This window comes from Rhinoderma darwinii, chromosome 10, assembly GCF_050947455.1.
Source record: "Rhinoderma darwinii isolate aRhiDar2 chromosome 10, aRhiDar2.hap1, whole genome shotgun sequence".
Classification (NCBI taxonomy): domain Eukaryota; kingdom Metazoa; phylum Chordata; class Amphibia; order Anura; family Rhinodermatidae; genus Rhinoderma; species Rhinoderma darwinii.
The window spans coordinates 46,815,169-46,834,705 of record NC_134696.1 but is presented as its reverse complement, the minus strand read 5'-3'; the positions used below and the strand labels follow the sequence as shown (position 1 = coordinate 46,834,705).

At 44.8% G+C, this 19,537-nt stretch overlaps 1 protein-coding gene across 2 annotated transcripts; it reads left to right on the top strand.

Annotated features, from left to right (window-relative positions):
- The first annotated feature begins 540 nt into the window (after positions 1–540).
- On the top strand, positions 541–15,472 carry LOC142661429 (uncharacterized). Of its 2 annotated transcripts, none has more exons than XR_012850733.1 (4): positions 541–1,096; positions 14,484–14,563; positions 14,648–14,758; positions 14,943–15,472. XR_012850733.1 is itself a non-coding variant. In XM_075838824.1 (4 exons), exons 1-3 carry the CDS (start codon positions 637–639, stop codon positions 14,753–14,755), a joined length of 651 nt encoding a protein of 216 aa, XP_075694939.1. In that variant the 5' UTR covers positions 541–636; the 3' UTR covers positions 14,756–14,758; positions 14,943–15,472. The 2 variants fall into 2 exon arrangements, 1 of the variants encoding a protein (XP_075694939.1); XM_075838824.1 differs by having other exon boundaries at positions 14,481–14,563.
- The last annotated feature ends 4,065 nt before the right edge of the window (positions 15,473–19,537 follow it).

Genomic DNA, 19,537 nt, shown 5'->3' with positions numbered 1-19,537 from the left:
CCAAAGACCACTGTCTCTTCCCACCAGCCAAGAAACAAAATTGCATAAGTGGGAGCAGTGGGACTCCCCATTGCTGTACCACGTTGCTGATGAAAAATGCGGTCTTCAAAGATAAATACATTCCTTTCTAACACAAAGTGTAGTAATTGCAAAACAAGCTGGTTATGAGCCACATATTGAGTGCCCCTAGATTTTAAAAAATATTCCACTGTTTCACAGCCAAGTCTATGTGGAATGGAGGAATACAAAGCCTCTACATCCAGACTGGCCAGAAATGTATTTTGTTCCAATGTGATACCCTCAATTTGTTTTAAAGGCATGGTGTTGCCCTAAAAACATGTTTTTTTTTTAAAAATTAAACATTTAGTGTGTGGGTGATTAAACATTGTTCCAATTTTTTTTATTTTTTTCACGAGTCAGGAAATATTATAAATTGTATTCAATTGGATTCAATTTTATAGTATTTACCATTTCTGGTCACTAGATGGAGCCATTCACAAAATTGCAGCATTGCATGTGGTAAAGCAACCACATAGCTTTTCTGCTGCAAATTTTGGGAAAAGTGACTCGCTCTAGTGAGCTCACAGAATCCCCCCTCCCTTATCCTGGCAAGTGCCAGGAGAGGGAGGGGTTTCAATGTCTTCAAACCTCCTTACATTGTGTGCCGCCATTTTCAAAGCGACTACACAGTGGAAGGAGGTTGTACTGCGAGCATACCTGCGAGGAGACGCTCTGAGGAGGACCAGGACCATCGAGGCGGACCAGGACCATCGAGGCGGACCAGGACCATCGAGGCGGACCAGGACCATCGAGGCGGACCAGGACCAGCGAGGGGACACTTCGAGGACGAGGCGGCCAAGGAAGGACGAGGTGTACCAGTGTGTCGGACGTGGAAGGACGAGCGAGGCGACGGAGGAGGAGCAGCGAGTCGGACGAGGAGGACAAGGAAGGACGAGGTGTACCAGGGAATCGGACGTGGAAGGACGAGCGAGGCGACGGTGGAGGTCGAGCGAGGCGACGGAGGAGGACGAGCGAGGCGACGTAGGAGGACGAGCGAGGCGACTTGGGAGGACCACCGTGGGGGAACAGCGAGGCGGTAAGTAACGCCGAAATAGGCATCATGTGTGGCATCATGTGTGGCATCATATAAGGGAGGCCTATGTCGGCATATACGGGAGGCCTGTGCCATCATACGGGAGGCCTGTGCCATCATACGGGAGGCCTGTGCCATCATATCAGGGAGGCCTGTGGCATCATATAGGGGAGGCCTGTGGCATCATATAGGGGAGGCCTGTGGCATCATATAGGGGAGGCCTGTGGCATCATATAGGGGAGGCCTGTGGCATCATATAGGGGAGGTCTGTGGCATCATATCAGGGAGGCCTGTGCCATCATACGGGAGGCCTGTGGCATCATATCATGGAGCCATATCAGGGAGGCCTGTGGCATCATATAGGGGAGGCCTGTGGCATCATATAGGGGAGGTCTGTGGCATCATATACGGGAGGCCTGTGTCAGCATATCATGGAGGCCTGTGGCAGCAAAAGCAGTGTGTCATCATTTCCAGTGTTGTAGCGTATACGTTGTGGCAGCGTAAACGTTGTGGCAGCGTATACCTTGTGTCAGCGTATACCTTGTGTCAGCGTATACCTTGTGTCAGCGTATACGTTGTGTCAGCGTATACGTTGTGTCAGCGTATACGTTGTGTCAGCGTATACGTTGTGTCAGCGTATACGTTGTGTCAGCGTATACGTTGTGGCAGCGTATACGTTGTGGCAGCGTATACGTTGTGGCAGCGTATACGATGTGGCAGCGTATACGTTGTGGCAGCGTATACGTTGTGGCAGCGTATACGTTGTGTCAGCGTATACGTTGTGTCAGCGTATACGTTGTGTCAGCGTATACGTTGTGTCAGCGTATAAGTTGTGTCAGCGTCTACGTTGTGTCAGCGTATAGGTTGTGTCAGCGTATAGGTTGTGTCAGCGTATAGGTTGTGTCAGCGTATAGGTTGTGTCAGCGTATAGGTTGTGTCAGCGTATAGGTTGTGTCAGCGTATAGGTTGTGTCAGCGTATAGGTTGTGTCAGCGTATAGGTTGTGTCAGCGTATAAGTTGTGTCAGCGTATACGTTGTGTCAGCGTATACGTTGTGTCAGCGTATACGTTGTGTCAGCGTATACGTTGTGTCAGCGTATACCTGGTGTCAGCGTATACCTTGTGGCAGCGTATAGGTTGGCTCAGCGTATACCTTGTGGCAGCGTATACCTTGTGGCAGCGTATACCTTGTGGCAGCGTATACCTTGTGGCAGCGTATACCTTGTGGCAGCGTATACCTTGTGGCAGCGTATACCTTGTGGCAGCGTATACCTTGTGGCAGCGTATACCTTGTGGCAGCGTATACCTTGTGGCAGCGTATACCTTGTGGCAGCGTATACCTTGTGGCAGCGTATACCTTGTGGCAGCGTATACCTTGTGGCAGCGTATACCTTGTGGCAGCGTATACCTTGTGGCAGCGTATACCTTGTGGCAGCGTATACCTTGTGGCAGCGTATACCTTGTGGCAGCGTATACCTTGTGGCAGCGTATATCTTGTGGCAGCGTATACCTTGTGGCAGCGTATACCTTGTGGCAGCGTATACCTTGTGGCAGCGTATAGGCTGTGGCATCATAACATTGGAGGCCTGTGTCATCATACCAAGGGAGGGCAGTGGCAGCATTTACAGAGTGGCAGTATTTACAGAGTGGCAGTATTTACAGAGTGGCAGTATTTACAGAGTGGCAGTATTTACAGAGTGGCAGTATTTACAGAGTGGCAGCATTTACAGAGTGGCAGCATTTACGGCGTGGCAGCATTTACGGCGTGGCAGCATTTACGGCGTGGCAGCATTTACGGCGTGGCAGCGTATACGTTGTGGCAGCGTCTACGTTGTGTCAGCGTATACCTTGTGTCAGCGTATACCTTGTGTCAGCGTATACCTTGTGGCAGCGTATACCTTGTGGCAGCGTATACCTTGTGGCAGCGTATACCTTGTGGCAGCGTATACCTTGTGGCAGCGTATACCTTGTGGCAGCGTATACCTTGTGGCAGCGTATACCTTGTGGCAGCGTATACCTTGTGGCAGCGTATACCTTGTGGCAGCGTATACCTTGTGGCAGCGTATAGGTTGGCTCAGCGTATACCTTGTGGCAGCGTATACCTTGTGTCAGCGTATACCTTGTGGCAGCGTATACCTTGTGGCAGCGTATACCTTGTGGCAGCGTATACCTTGTGGCAGCGTATAGGTTGGCTCAGCGTATACCTTGTGGCAGCGTATACCTTGTGGCAGCGTATACGTTGTGGCAGCGTATACGTTGTGTCAGCGTATACGTTGTGTCAGCGTATACCTTGTGTCAGCGTATACCTTGTGTCAGCGTATACCTTGTGTCAGCGTATACCTTGTGTCAGCGTATACCTTGTGTCAGCGTATACCTTGTGTCAGCGTATACCTTGTGTCAGCGTATACCTTGTGTCAGCGTATACCTTGTGTCAGCGTATACCTTGTGTCAGCGTATACCTTGTGTCAGCGTATACCTTGTGTCAGCGTATACCTTGTGTCAGCGTATACCTTGTGTCAGCGTATACCTTGTGTCAGCGTATACCTTGTGTCAGCGTATACCTTGTGTCAGCGTATACCTTGTGTCAGCGTATACCTTGTGTCAGCGTATACCTTGTGTCAGCGTATACCTTGTGGCAGCGTATACCTTGTGGCAGCGTATACCTTGTGGCAGCGTATACCTTGTGGCAGCGTATAGGTTGGCTCAGCGTATACCTTGTGGCAGCGTATACCTTGTGGCAGCGTATACCTTGTGTCAGCGTATACCTTGTGTCAGCGTATACCTTGTGTCAGCGTATACCTTGTGGCAGCGTATACCTTGTGGCAGCGTATACCTTGTGGCAGCGTATACCTTGTGGCAGCGTATACCTTGTGGCAGCGTATACCTTGTGGCAGCGTATACCTTGTGGCAGCGTATACCTTGTGGCTCAGCGTATACCTTGTGGCAGCGTATACCTTGTGGCAGCGTATACCTTGTGGCAGCGTATACCTTGTGGCAGCGTATACCTTGTGGCAGCGTATACCTTGTGGCAGCGTATACCTTGTGGCAGCGTATACCTTGTGGCAGCGTATACCTTGTGGCAGCGTATACCTTGTGGCAGCGTATACCTTGTGGCAGCGTATACCTTGTGGCAGCGTATACCTTGTGGCAGCGTATACCTTGTGGCAGCGTATACCTTGTGGCAGCGTATACCTTGTGGCAGCGTATACCTTGTGGCAGCGTATACCTTGTGGCAGCGTATACCTTGTGGCAGCGTATACCTTGTGGCAGCGTATAGGTTGGCTCAGCGTATACCTTGTGTCAGCGTATACCTTGTGGCAGCGTATACGTTGTGTCAGCGTATACGTTGTGTCAGCGTATACGTTGTGGCAGCGTATATGTTGTGTCATCGTATACCTTGTGTCAGCGTATACCTTGTGTCAGCGTATACCTTGTGGCAGCGTATACCTTGTGGCAGCGTATACCTTGTGGCAGCGTATACCTTGTGGCATCATAACATTGGAGGCCTGTGTCATCATACCAAGGGAGGGCAGTGGCAGCATTTCCAGAGTGGCAGCATTTCCAGAGTTGCAGCATTTACAGAGTGGCAGTATTTACAGAGTGGCAGTATTTACAGAGTGGCAGCATTTAGAGAGTGGCAGCATTTAGAGAGTGGCAGCATTTAGAGAGTGGCAGCATTTACAGCGTGTCAACATTTACGGTGTGTCAACATTTACGGTGTGGCAGCATTTACGGTGTGTCAGCGTATACCTTGTGTCAGCGTATACCTTGTGTCAGCGTATACCTTGTGTCAGCGTATACCTTGTGTCAGCGTATACCTTGTGTCAGCGTATACCTTGTGTCAGCGTATACCTTGTGTCAGCGTATACCTTGTGTCAGCGTATACCTTGTGTCAGCGTATACCTTGTGTCAGCGTATACCTTGTGGCAGCGTATACCTTGTGGCAGCGTATACCTTGTGGCAGCGTATACCTTGTGGCAGCGTATACCTTGTGGCAGCGTATACCTTGTGGCAGCGTATACCTTGTGGCAGCGTATACCTTGTGGCAGCGTATACCTTGTGGCAGCGTATACCTTGTGGCAGCGTATAGGTTGGCTCAGCGTATACCTTGTGTCAGCGTATACCTTGTGGCAGCGTATACCTTGTGGCAGCGTATACCTTGTGGCAGCGTATACCTTGTAATCAAAAATAGATATTGGGATGCACTCCTCAATCAATTGGCGTGGTGCTAGTAAGGTAGGGACGAGAATCCCACAATATTGAAAATATACAACCCCAGCACTCACAGAGGTACGCAAAAGATCCAGATGCAAACAAATTTAAGTTTTATTGCAACAAAAGATGGTAAAGTTGAGGTGGAAAGCGACTTGGTAAGACGTTTCGGCCGAACCTCGGCCTTTGTCACGGTCGCTAAAATGATAAAGAATAAAATGCTTTTACAAAGTTGGCAATAAAATTTACAAAAATACAGTATGAACAAATGAAAATAATAATATGAAACATATATAGATGAGTTATCTCTGTTTACATGAAATTATATAGCGCTGTCACCTCAGATATACACAGAGAACAATTATTATACATTATAAGGAAAAATAAAAATATTTTAATACTGAACTGTATAAAGAAAATTGCGTGATCAATTAGTGGAACACGTAACACAAGAATTAAGGAAATCATAATCATCTATGAAAGAATAAGTCATAATGATCTATAAAAACAAGACTAGGGGCTGAATAGTCAGAACAAAATTAAGTTAAATATGCTCAAGGAGGATCTAGCAGTATATAGCTGTATGTGGCATAAACAATCTGGAAACCTCTGATGGTGATGCAATACCTAGGTTACATATATTGATATAGTTTTGTTATTGTGGTGGGGAGAGGAAAGAGTCCTCACTGTAGACCATACCATAAAGTACCGGTAGAAAATAAAGGACAGTGTGAAAAGGAACAAACACTAGAGGATAAACTAAAGGGAGAAAGTAAGAGGAAAGACATGTGCTGCTGTACCTGTAAGACGATATCACTGGTATGGGTTGTCCGCCGGATATTCCCTGTGTGTCTGTGCTATGTGAGTTGCGTCTGTGTTTATACCAGACCAACCGGAACTGATGTCAGTGGTACAGCCAGAGCCGTCTAACAGCTGATATGTGAGTGCAGTGAATATTCATGAGGTAATTATAGCAAGGGACCGTGAAAAAGAAACCTTCTGGGAGTATTGACAGAGCCATCTAGCTGCTGATATGTGAGTGCAGTGAATATTCATGAGGTAATTATAGTAAGGGACCGTGGAGAAAGAGAGCAAAGGGACCTAGCAGCTGATGTGAGTGCAATGAATATTCCTGAGGTTATTATAGTAAGAATGTGTGTTAGTGTGTATATATATATATATATATATATATATATATATATATATATGTGAGTGGCATGTAATGAAGGAATGCAACTATATAGAGAAGTATGTTGACAGAAACTGATTGGACGCTATCTAGTTGCCATGACAACGAACCAGAGAAGGAAAGGGACCGTATGTCTGAAGGTATAGATGATCTCAGCCCATGTGTATGGGATGTCAATGTAAGGATAGATGTAGGAACGGTATAGAAGGTGATAGTAGTCATGGCAACATGGAGAGAAGGGAAAATTAGAAAAATTAGAAAAAATAAAAATAAAAAGTAAAAATCAGAAAAAATATATATGTATAAAAATGAAGGAATAAAGATGAGATTTGACAGCCGGTTTTATGGTACTTTTACCTGGTCCATGTGGATGTGTTTTTTTTTTCTCTAGCGTGTCTAGAAACAGAAAAGACAACAAGTTAGAATATGCAAGTCAAACAAGATATAGGAACTGGCATTAATACATGAACTGCACAGAAGATAATAGGGTTTCGTATCAATTCATTAGGTCAAATTCCCTATTGAGACCCCTGGGACTTAAGGTTTGTAATGTATGTATCCAGTAGGATTCCCGTTCCTTAAGTAAATGTATGTGGTTGCCACCTCTACGTGGTTGAGGAACGTGTTCAATTATCTGGAACTGAAATTGGGAAAGTTGATGATTCGCCTTACTGAAGTGGTCTGGTAATGGTAACCAGTTTTTGTTACAGCGGATAGTAGATTTGTGGCTTGTTATGCGATCCCTAATGTGTTGTGTGGTTTCGCCCACATATATTAGCCCACACGGGCACTTTACCAGGTATACCACAAAATTGGTATCACATGTATAGAAGCCTTTTATGGGAAAAGATTTATTAGTGTGGGGATGCTGGAACCGATCACCCTTGATAACGTTGGAGCAGCATGAGCAATGGAGGCATGGGAAAGTTCCATTATGTCTGGGTCGTAAGAAAGTTTGTCTGGGCAATTTAGTGTTGCTGCCAATGTCTGCTCTAACCAATCTATCCCTGAAATTGGGTGGGCGTTTGAGGCACATCATCGCAGGCGACTTAAATTCTAGAATGGTCGGGTAGGCTGTACTGAGGTGGTGCCAATGTTTTCTAATAATTTGTTGGAATTTTGGAACCAAAGGGTGATATGTATGTACAAACGGAATTCTATTTAGTTTAGTGTCGTTGCGGGTGGTACAAGGTGTGTGATCTTCTTGAATCGTATTATGCAGTTCTTGTTGAAGTATCCGTGAAGGATAACCTCTGTCTTTGAATTTGTCAGTCATTTCTTGTAATCTAGTGTGTCGTGTTGTCTCATCTGTTACAATCCTAGAGATGCGTTTATATTGAGATTTAGGAAGTGAGGTTTTAGTTTTATACGGATGGTTACTCTGGAAATGGAGCAGGCCATTTCTGTCTGTGGGTTTGGTATATAGATCGACAACTAGATGGCCAGTGTTATTTTTCTTAACCAACGTGTCCAGGAAGCTTATCTCCTGTGAACTCAGATTTAATGTAAATTGTAGACCCTCACGTATGGTGTTAATTTCCTGGACAAAATCTATGGCAGATTGTTCAGTACCTTTCCATATGCAAAATATGTCATCTATATATCGATGCCAGCAGATTGCATTATCCCTGAATCTAGGATTGGTGTAAATGTGGGTAGATTCGAATTCTGCCATGTAGGCATTGGCATATGGAGGAGCCATGTTAGAACCCATAGCAGTGCCATTGATCTGTTTATAAAAGTTGTCCCCAAATAAGAAATAATTCTCATTCAGAATTAATTCGAGTAGTTCTAAACATAATGATTTGGAATTCATGGACATATCGGTAGTGTCCAGGAGGCTACTTGTGGCTGCTAGGCCATCTTGATGTGTGATGGATGTGTATAAGCTATTGACATCCAATGTAATTAGGAGGCTAGTAGGCTCAATCTGATGTAGACTTTTAATAATCTGTAAAAAATGGCTGGTGTCCAGGAGAAATGATTTGGTTTTTTTAATGAGGGGAGTCAATATTTTTTCTAAAAAGATGGCTAATGGGGATGAAATAGAGTCGGTGGAGGCAACTATTGGTCGACCAGGGGGATTGATTAAAGACTTGTGAATTTTTGGTAGGACATAAAATACGGGAGTGATTGGAAACGGATTCTGTAAAAATTTGTGTGTTTTGTGATCAATTGTATTAATATCAAGGTGATGATCAATGATGGAGTTGATTTTATGGCGTATATCGGAAATAGGGTCTCTTGGTATTTTGAGGTAGGTGTTACTATCAGTAAGTTGGCGATTGATTTCAGAGACATAATTATTATAATCAAGTATTACAATGGCCCCTCCCTTATCGGCTGGTTTAATTATGATTTCCCGGTTATGTTGTAAATCCCTTAAGGATGTCCTTTCTTCAGTGGACAAATTTTTTTGATGGGGATAGTAGCCCAAATTGTAATCGTGCAAGACGACATCAATGTCTCTTTGTACAAGTTCAATCACTGATTCTGTAGCGTGGTAGATTTTGGGGGGAGCAAAATTGCTTTTGCTACGGAGGCCCAAATTAGAAATAGAAATTTCTGAGCACACGTCTCTAGGCTGTTGGGAAGTGGATAGATCAGTAAGTCCAAAGTGTGTCTTGAGTCGTAATGATCTGTAAAAGTAGTTCAATTCCTGCTGGAGAATGAACGTATTACAGGGGGCGGTGGGGCAGAAGGACAAGCCTTTCTGTAAGACTGACAGTTCTGTTGGCGTAAGGGAATGAGAGGAGAGATTGACGACCAGGTGGTTCTTCCTACCTGGGACCTTGTCTGTATGTTGGTGTCTCGACCTCGTCCATCTCCTCCCCGCCCGCCTGGTGGTCCGTTTCGGCCTCTCCGATTGCCTAAAAAACGTGGAGGACGTCGACCAATAGAGGAGTCGCTGCCAGAACTGGAGAAATTTTCTGTTTGTTGTCGTGGTTGGCGCCATGAATTTGCGTAAGTTGACGACTCGTTCCATCGGTAAACCCTGTTGTTATCGTAATCCGTTGCGTCCCTCTGGAATTTATCGCGTTTTCTTAGTTGTATGGTCTTAGAAAAGTCGTTGATGGCAATGTCGGTACGTGTTTACCTTGTGGCAGCGTATACCTTGTGGCAGCGTATACCTTGTGGCAGCGTATACCTTGTGGCAGCGTATAGGTTGGCTCAGCGTATACCTTGTGTCAGCGTATACCTTGTTGCAGCGTATACCTTGTGGCAGCGTATACCTTGTGTCAGCGTATACCTTGTGGCAGCGTATACCTTGTGGCAGCGTATAGGTTGTGTCAGCGTATACCTTGTGGCAGCGTATACCTTGTGGCAGCGTATAGGCTGTGGCATCATAACATTGGAGGCCTGTGTCATCATACCAAGGGAGGGCAGTGGCAGCATTTACGGCGTGGCAGCGTATACGTTGTGTCAGCGTCTACGTTGTGTCAGCATCTACGTTGTGTCAGCGTATACCTTGTGTCAGCGTATACCTTGTGTCAGCGTATACGTTGTGTCAGCGTATACGTTGTGTCAGCGTCTACGTTGTGTCAGCGTCTACGTTGTGTCAGCGTATACCTTGTGTCAGCGTATACCTTGTGTCAGCGTATACGTTGTGTCAGCGTATACGTTGTGTCAGCGTATACGTTGTGTCAGCGTATACCTTGTGTCAGCGTATACCTTGTGTCAGCGTATACCTTGTGGCAGCGTATACCTTGTGGCAGCGTATACCTTGTGGCAGCGTATAGGTTGGCTCAGCGTATACCTTGTGTCAGCGTATACCTTGTGGCAGCGTATACCTTGTGGCAGCGTATACCTTGTGGCAGCGTATAGGTTGGCTCAGCGTATACCTTGTGTCAGCGTATACCTTGTGGCAGCGTATACGTTGTGTCAGCGTATACGTTGTGTCAGCGTATACGTTGTGTCAGCGTATACGTTGTGTCAGCGTATACGTTGTGGCAGCGTATAGGTTGTGTCATCGTATAGGTTGTGTCAGCGTATACCTTGTGTCAGCGTATACCTTGTGTCAGCGTATACCTTGTGGCAGCGTATACCTTGTGGCAGCGTATACCTTGTGGCAGCGTATACCTTGTGGCAGCGTATAGGTTGTGGCATCATAACATTGGAGGCCTGTGTCATCATACCAAGGGAGGGCAGTGGCAGCATTTCCAGAGTGGGAGCATTTCCAGAGTGGCAGCATTTACAGAGTGGCAGTATTTACAGAGTGGCAGCATTTAGAGAGTGGCAGCATTTAGAGAGTGGCAGCATTTAGAGAGTGGCAGCATTTACAGCGTGGCAGCATTTACGGTGTGTCAACATTTACGGTGTGGCAGCATTTACGGTGTGGCAGCGTATACGTTGTGTCAGCGTCTACGTTGTGTCAGCGTCTACGTTGTGTCAGCGTATACGTTGTGTCAGCGTATACGTTGTGTCAGCGTATACCTTGTGGCAGCGTATACCTTGTGGCAGCGTATAGGTTGGCTCAGCGTATACCTTGTGTCAGCGTATACCTTGTGTCAGCGTATACCTTGTGGCAGCGTATACCTTGTGGCAGCGTATACCTTGTGTCAGCGTATACCTTGTGGCAGCGTATACCTTGTGGCAGCGTATACCTTGTGGCAGCGCATACCTTGTGGCAGCGTATAGGTTGGCTCAGCGTATACCTTGTGTCAGCGTATACCTTGTGGCAGCGTATACCTTGTGGCAGCGTATACCTTGTGTCAGCGTATACCTTGTGGCAGCGTATACCTTGTGGCAGCGTATACCTTGTGGCAGCGTATACCTTGTGGCAGCGTATAGGTTGGCTCAGCGTATACCTTGTGTCAGCGTATACCTTGTTGCAGCGTATACCTTGTGGCAGCGTATACCTTGTGTCAGCGTATACCTTGTGGCAGCGTATACCTTGTGGCAGCGTATAGGTTGTGTCAGCGTATACCTTGTGGCAGCGTATACCTTGTGGCAGCGTATAGGCTGTGGCATCATAACATTGGAGGCCTGTGTCATCATACCAAGGGAGGGCAGTGGCAGCATTTACGGCGTGGCAGCGTATACGTTGTGTCAGCGTCTACGTTGTGTCAGCATCTACGTTGTGTCAGCGTATACCTTGTGTCAGCGTATACCTTGTGTCAGCGTATACGTTGTGTCAGCGTATACGTTGTGTCAGCGTCTACGTTGTGTCAGCGTCTACGTTGTGTCAGCGTATACCTTGTGTCAGCGTATACCTTGTGTCAGCGTATACGTTGTGTCAGCGTATACGTTGTGTCAGCGTATACCTTGTGTCAGCGTATACCTTGTGTCAGCGTATACCTTGTGGCAGCGTATACCTTGTGGCAGCGTATACCTTGTGGCAGCGTATAGGTTGGCTCAGCGTATACCTTGTGTCAGCGTATACCTTGTGGCAGCGTATACCTTGTGGCAGCGTATACCTTGTGGCAGCGTATAGGTTGGCTCAGCGTATACCTTGTGTCAGCGTATACCTTGTGGCAGCGTATACGTTGTGTCAGCGTATACGTTGTGTCAGCGTATACGTTGTGTCAGCGTATACGTTGTGTCAGCGTATACGTTGTGGCAGCGTATAGGTTGTGTCATCGTATAGGTTGTGTCAGCGTATACCTTGTGTCAGCGTATACCTTGTGTCAGCGTATACCTTGTGGCAGCGTATACCTTGTGGCAGCGTATACCTTGTGGCAGCGTATACCTTGTGGCAGCGTATAGGTTGTGGCATCATAACATTGGAGGCCTGTGTCATCATACCAAGGGAGGGCAGTGGCAGCATTTCCAGAGTGGGAGCATTTCCAGAGTGGCAGCATTTACAGAGTGGCAGTATTTACAGAGTGGCAGCATTTAGAGAGTGGCAGCATTTAGAGAGTGGCAGCATTTAGAGAGTGGCAGCATTTACAGCGTGGCAGCATTTACGGTGTGTCAACATTTACGGTGTGGCAGCATTTACGGTGTGGCAGCGTATACGTTGTGTCAGCGTCTACGTTGTGTCAGCGTCTACGTTGTGTCAGCGTATACGTTGTGTCAGCGTATACGTTGTGTCAGCGTATACCTTGTGGCAGCGTATACCTTGTGGCAGCGTATAGGTTGGCTCAGCGTATACCTTGTGTCAGCGTATACCTTGTGTCAGCGTATACCTTGTGGCAGCGTATACCTTGTGGCAGCGTATACCTTGTGTCAGCGTATACCTTGTGGCAGCGTATACCTTGTGGCAGCGTATACCTTGTGGCAGCGTATACCTTGTGGCAGCGTATAGGTTGGCTCAGCGTATACCTTGTGTCAGCGTATACCTTGTTGCAGCGTATACCTTGTGGCAGCGTATACCTTGTGTCAGCGTATACCTTGTGGCAGCGTATACCTTGTGGCAGCGTATAGGTTGTGTCAGCGTATACCTTGTGGCAGCGTATACCTTGTGGCAGCGTATAGGCTGTGGCATCATAACATTGGAGGCCTGTGTCATCATACCAAGGGAGGGCAGTGGCAGCATTTACGGCGTGGCAGCGTATACGTTGTGTCAGCGTCTACGTTGTGTCAGCATCTACGTTGTGTCAGCGTATACCTTGTGTCAGCGTATACCTTGTGTCAGCGTATACGTTGTGTCAGCGTATACGTTGTGTCAGCGTATACGTTGTGTCAGCGTATACGTTGTGTCAGCGTATAGGTTGTGTCAGCGTATACGTTGTGTCAGCGTATACCTTGTGGCAGCGTATACCTTGTGGCAGCGTATACCTTGTGTCAGCGTATAGTTTGGCTCAGCGTATACCTTGTGTCAGCGTATACCTTGTGGCAGCGTATACGTTGTGTCAGCGTATACCTTGTGGCAGCGTATACCTTGTGGCAGCGTATAGGTTGGCTCAGCGTATACCTTGTGTCAGCGTATACCTTGTGGCAGCGTATACCTTGTGGCAGCGTATACCTTGTGGCAGCGTATAGGTTGGCTCAGCGTATACCTTGTGTCAGCGTATACCTTGTGGCAGCGTATACGTTGTGTCAGCGTATACGTTGTGTCAGCGTATACGTTGTGTCAGCGTATAGGTTGTGTCAGCGTATAGGTTGTGTCAGCGTATAGGTTGTGTCAGCGTATACCTTGTGTCAGCGTATACCTTGTGGCAGCGTATACCTTGTGGCAGCGTATACCTTGTGGCAGCGTATACCTTGTGGCAGCGTATAGGTTGGCTCAGCGTATACCTTGTGTCAGCGTATACCTTGTGGCAGCGTATACCTTGTGGCAGCGTATACCTTGTGTCAGAGTATACCTTGTGGCAGCGTATACCTTGTGGCAGCGTATAGGTTGTGGCAGCGTATACCTTGTGTCAGCGTATACGTTGTGTCAGCGTATACGTTGTGTCAGCGTATAGGTTGTGTCAGCGTATAGGTTGTGTCAGCGTATACCTTGTGTCAGCGTATACCTTGTGTCAGCGTATACCTTGTGGCAGCGTATACCTTGTGGCAGCGTATACCTTGTGGCAGCGTATACCTTGTGGCAGCGTATAGGTTGTGGCATCATAACATTGGAGGCCTGTGTCATCATACCAAGGGAGGGCAGTGGCAGCATTTACAGAGTGGCAGCATTTCCAGAGTGGCAGCATTTACAGAGTGGCAGCATTTCCATAGTGGCAGTATTTCCAGAGTGGCAGCATTTCCAGAGTGGCAGCATTTCCAGAGTGGCAGCATTTCCAGAGTGGCAGCATTTCCAGAGTGGCAGCATTTCCACAGTGGCAGCATTTCCAGAGTGGCAGCATTTCCAGAGTGGCAGCATTTCCAGAGTGGCAGCATTTCCAGAGTGGCAGCATTTCCAGAGTGGCAGCATTTCCAGTGTGGCAGCATTTCCAGTGTGGCAGCATTTCCAGTGTGGCAGCATTTCCAGTGTGGCAGCATTTCCAGTGTGGCAGCATTTAGAGTGTGGCAGCATTTAGAGTGTGGCAGCATTTAGAGTGTGGCAGCTATTTGTACATCACTTTATCTAATCACACAATGTGTGTGACTTTTTGAACAGCAGTTTACCAGGAGGAGAGGGAGCGCGCCAGTGAAAACACAACCGTGAGGAGTGTATTCGAGGAGCATAGATACTTTGAACAGGTGCGGGAGCGAGGGGACTACCCTAAACGTACAATAATTGCAAATTATGTTTTTTTATATATATTATTGTACTTCTTTTAACAGGAGGCAAAGCAACGCTATCAGATACAGACGACGACAGCAGCAACCAGAGCGGATTACCAACATGGAGACGAACAGGCCATTCTGAGCAGCATAAGTTACGAATTATAGAAAGTAAGTAATCCCTAACATAGGGAGTTCATATAAACATACATGACACACAAGTTCACCAGAGGAGCCAAACTATGCAGAGTGATCAGACAGGGATGACATTCTTCCAAAGCGACCATGTTGCGCATAGTGCAACGCTTGAAGTTGATCAATCCATTCATACATTTTTTATTTTATTCTTCTGTAGGAAATATAACTTTGACATGCCGCATGATTGGCTGAAACGTTCTGTAATACAATGTGAAGGTACGGTGGTAATATGTGACAAAGCAAGGTGTTTTCACCAGCTGCTAAAGGTCCGGTTGGATGGTGAGATGAGAAAAAAAAAGTTGGTTTCATCTGCTGATGAAGGTCCAGTTCGATGATGTGACAAAGCAAGGTGTTTTCACCTGCTGCTAAAGGCTCCGGTTTGATGATGAGATGAGGAAAAAAAGTTGTTTTCATCTGCTGGTGAAGGTCCATAAACATGATGTGACGAAGCAAGGTTTTTTCATCTGCTGATAACTTCTTAGTGATTGTCGTTGACATGTGTGTATTTTCAATGTAAATCTCTTTTACATTTCCGTCTACAAAATTCTACTTTTATATGTTGGTCCCTATCCGTCGATGTTGACTTTTTAACAGAACTATTTTTTTGTGACTATGTAACAAAAACTTTTTGTGTTCTGCATGTAAATTTTATATTTGTGTTTATGATGGAACACTTCTTCTGTGTTACTGTGGAAGGCAGTTATGGCTTCATCAATAAAAAAAAATTGGTTTAGAAATGCTATTCTCTTTAATTCACTGTCTCTATTACATACAAACAAAACAAAACAAAAAATGGGTTGGTCAGCCAAAAAAACCTATACTCAAACATTGACATGGTGAAACTGTCTGGCACTGAGATCATTGACGGTTTTACAATGATAGTCTAAAACGACACACTATTTTGTGCCTTGGTCAACCGTAAATTCCCAGTGCCAAACAGTTACCTATAAACAATGTAACATGTTGAATACTCACTTCTCCACATGACAATCTACAACACACCATAGGTCACATTTGTGTGATAAATATGGGTGACTTCGCACGCGGTGAGCCAAGAACTGCCACAAATGTGATGTTATGTCTTCAAAAAACGCTGTGGTTAATATAATTTTAGACAAACTCTCTAGTTTTACTCTTGCACTTAGAAAAGGCAAACTCACACATCTAAATTGGAATAGTAAGTATGGTAGTACACAAATACACCTCATTCGGGGTATCAACTATCTTTATGTAATCCATCGCTATTACCGTAATGATCTTTTCTCATGCCATAATATTTACATTTACTTTTTTGATAGAAATGCCGTCGTGCATTGTCTCTAGTTGTGACAGTCGGTCTAATAGAGCTACTTACTCTCAAGGAGTGACCCTGCATGTTTTCCCAGGCAACATTGACAAGATAAAAGTTTGGCTCCAACAGGCCAGACAATCGTTGGACAATCTAGATGCACTCTCACAAAGAATTTTGGATGGGAAAAAACAAGATTTATTTAGACTATGTTCAAAACACTTTGCAGAAGACTGTTATGTTTTTAAGTCGGAAAAGAAGATACGATGGCTGAAGGAAAGTGCAATTCCCACGATATTCCCTTATCAGGAAACAGAGTGTCCACCATCTAAACGGAAACGTACAGAAGAGGAACACACTTATTCTTGTGCAACACAATGCATGCAATTGCCTTTGCCTACTACATCCACCAACAGAATTACATACGCTTCGACCGGTACCTCAATGCAAAACGATCCACCAACGTCAATGTCCAAAGTCATGGGAGTGAAACATGTAAAAATTGGTGTCAAGAGGAAATTTTTCGAAAGAAATGCAGCAACAAACACCCGACATACGACATTGTCAACGAGAGCCACCAACACACCTTTCAAAAGAATAAGAGATGCAACCACTCAATCACACATCTTCACAGTGTATACAGGATGCCAGTTTCCAGAGGAAGAACTTTCTTTTGCTAACCAAATAACAATGAAGTTGGATCATTTTTACCCATCAACGTTCTCAACCCCCCGCTTACAAAGACAAACATCAAGTAAAGTCATATTTGAGGATCCCGAGGAAAGCTTTGTTTCTTCTACTGTCATAAATGATCCAACAGATCTGGACTACGAACCACCAGATTCTAGTTTATCATTTGACAACGTGACAACAAATTTGTTTTCCGAACGAGCAGATGAAGAGCTAGTAAAAGAGCGTAAATTTTTGGTTTTTGAATCGGCTTTAGATGTACTGGTTGCTCTGTGCGCGTGTTTCTGTGGCCACAAAATAGAAAACACAGTCAAATTCCTTCAAGGTACCTATCTTTCGCTACAAGGGAAATGTCCCAATGGACATGATTATTTTTGGGAAAGTCAACCGAAGTGTAATCGGATACCGGTTGGGAATCTTCTGATTGCAGCTTCCATTTTATTTAATGGTGGGAACTATGCCAAGATGTCTGACATTTGTAAATCGATTGGGGTGCAATTTATTTCACATTCCACTTACTTTCGTCACCAAAGAAAATTATTATTTCCAGTGGTGGACATTCACTGGAAACAAGAAAAAATGGAACTTCATAAAGAAATCAAACAAACACCATTGTGTCTCCTTGGTGACGGACAATGTGATAGCCCTGGGCATAATGCAAAATATTGTGTGTACACATTGATGGATTACAAGAGCGACAAGATTGTTGACTTTGAAATCGTTCAGGTTACACAAACCACATCTTCTGTGGCTATGGAAAGTTTGGCCTTTCAAAACTGTCTTAACCGTGTTATTCAAGATGGGCTCAATGTGTATGTTCTTGCAACAGACCGTCATGTCTCCATACGCAAAAAAATACGTGAACAATACCCCGAGATTGGACATCAATTTGATATATGGCATTATGCTAAGTCCATTCGGAAGAAGCTGAAGGCTGCAAGTAAAAAAAAAAACTGTTCCCAAATTGTTGATTGGATCACGTCAATAACCAATCATTTTTGGTACTGCTGTAGTACTAGTTGCGGTAATGTGGATGTGCTGCGTGAAAAATGGCTCTCTGTACTTCAACATATTTGTAATGTACATGAATTCCCGGGGGACATTCTCACACAATGTGATCACAGATGTTTAGACATTGATGACGATCGCAAACACAATTGGATGTCAACAACATCGGCAGCCTATCAGGCGCTTGAAAAGATTGTCAAAGATAAACAATTATTGAAAGACTTGCCCCACTTGTCATCTTTCTGTCATACAGGAAAAATCGAGGTATTCCACAGCTTTATTCTAAAATACAGACCGAAAAGAATACATTTTTCTTTAGACGGAATGGAAGCACGGACAAAACTTGCTGTTTTGGCCCATAATCATAATACAAAACGGGAACAATCTAGAGTCCACCGACAGACCACAAAGTCGGATCGGCTTGGTAGCATGAGGTATAATGTAGTTTTCTCTAAACTAAGCAAAAAATGGACTGCAAAGAAAGAGTACGTACCAATGTCTTTCTCACACCTCTTTCCTATGTTTGTAAATGTGATCAAATTGACAAAACAAGAAATTGAACATAGTTGGCAAACACGTACATTGACCCTACCACCAAACATAGCCACAGAACCACGGCCGGATAAAGCATCAACTGTTCTAGCTCACAAGTCACGTTTTTAATGTACTGAACTATGTTGTGTTTGCCCTTCTACAAAAAAAGCGTACAACTATTTGCCACTATTTATATTGCCTGTTACTGTAATAATTTGTAAGCAAACTATCTGTGGATATTGGGTGTTGATTCTGGGATTTAGTCTGATTGCCATATTTGGAGTCGGGAAGGAATTTCCCCCACTAATGAAGAACAAAACGTAAATAACAATGGGTTTTCGCCTTCCTCAGAATCAACACTAGCAGTTTATATCCTGTATATTTTGTTTTGTTATGTACAATACTTATGCTGTGTTAATATATTATAATAAATAAACATCAAAAGTTTGGATTTTAAATTTTTTTTTATTGAAAAAGATAGCATAGTAAAGTAAAGAAACACATTTCAAAAATCGGCCATTTCAGAAGCATTATTGTCAGTGGCTAGCTTGAAACCAACATATACTTGATTTTCTTCTGGAAACATTGCTCTGACTTTCTGAACTGCACATGCTGGAATAGTACGCCTGTTTTTTCGTCCAAGGTAACCGTGAACCCACACGGTGAACATTCTGTATGCAACCATCCGTAAGGACCTATACATCAGAAAAAAAAAATGTTTAGGCAATCATATTTGCACACTATACAGACCCCAATCGTATACTGTCACCCCTGACATGGTAAGATTATTTACAATAATACATAACGGCTCACAAACGCTGGAGCGACAGACATTGTTTAATTGGTGCGTGGAACAAGAACAAAATTTACTTATAGTGTTACAAGGACCACAGAAGATTTGTCAGACACATATTAGACACATGCATGCTGCTGAAAGCACACATAATAATATTTATTTGAGCAATAAGGTTAGGATCACAATACCATCATTGAAACTTGACTGGAACACAAACTAATTTCCTTACCTGTTATTTAGCGGTGCTTGACGTGTTGGACCAAAACATCTATAGCTTTCACATAGGGTCAGTTGTTCCTTGTCCAGACATGTGCCAATAAAAGTATGATGCTCTGTAATGCAACTAATCGGCTCATCTTCCTCCATTTTGTTTAGCACATTACGTATAACTTTGCAACAGACGCATTCCTCTTCTGTCGGCAAATTAACGCAGTTC

Coding starts and splice junctions, on each gene's coding strand:
- LOC142661429 (XM_075838824.1), top strand. CDS start 637: ATGTCTTCAAACCTCCTTACATTGTGTGCCGCCATTTTCAAAGCGACT. Junction 1,097..14,480: donor CGTGGGGGAACAGCGAGGCG/GTAAGTAACGCC, acceptor CTTTTTGAACAG/CAGTTTACCAGGAGGAGAGG. Junction 14,564..14,647: donor AGCATAGATACTTTGAACAG/GTGCGGGAGCGA, acceptor TTCTTTTAACAG/GAGGCAAAGCAACGCTATCA.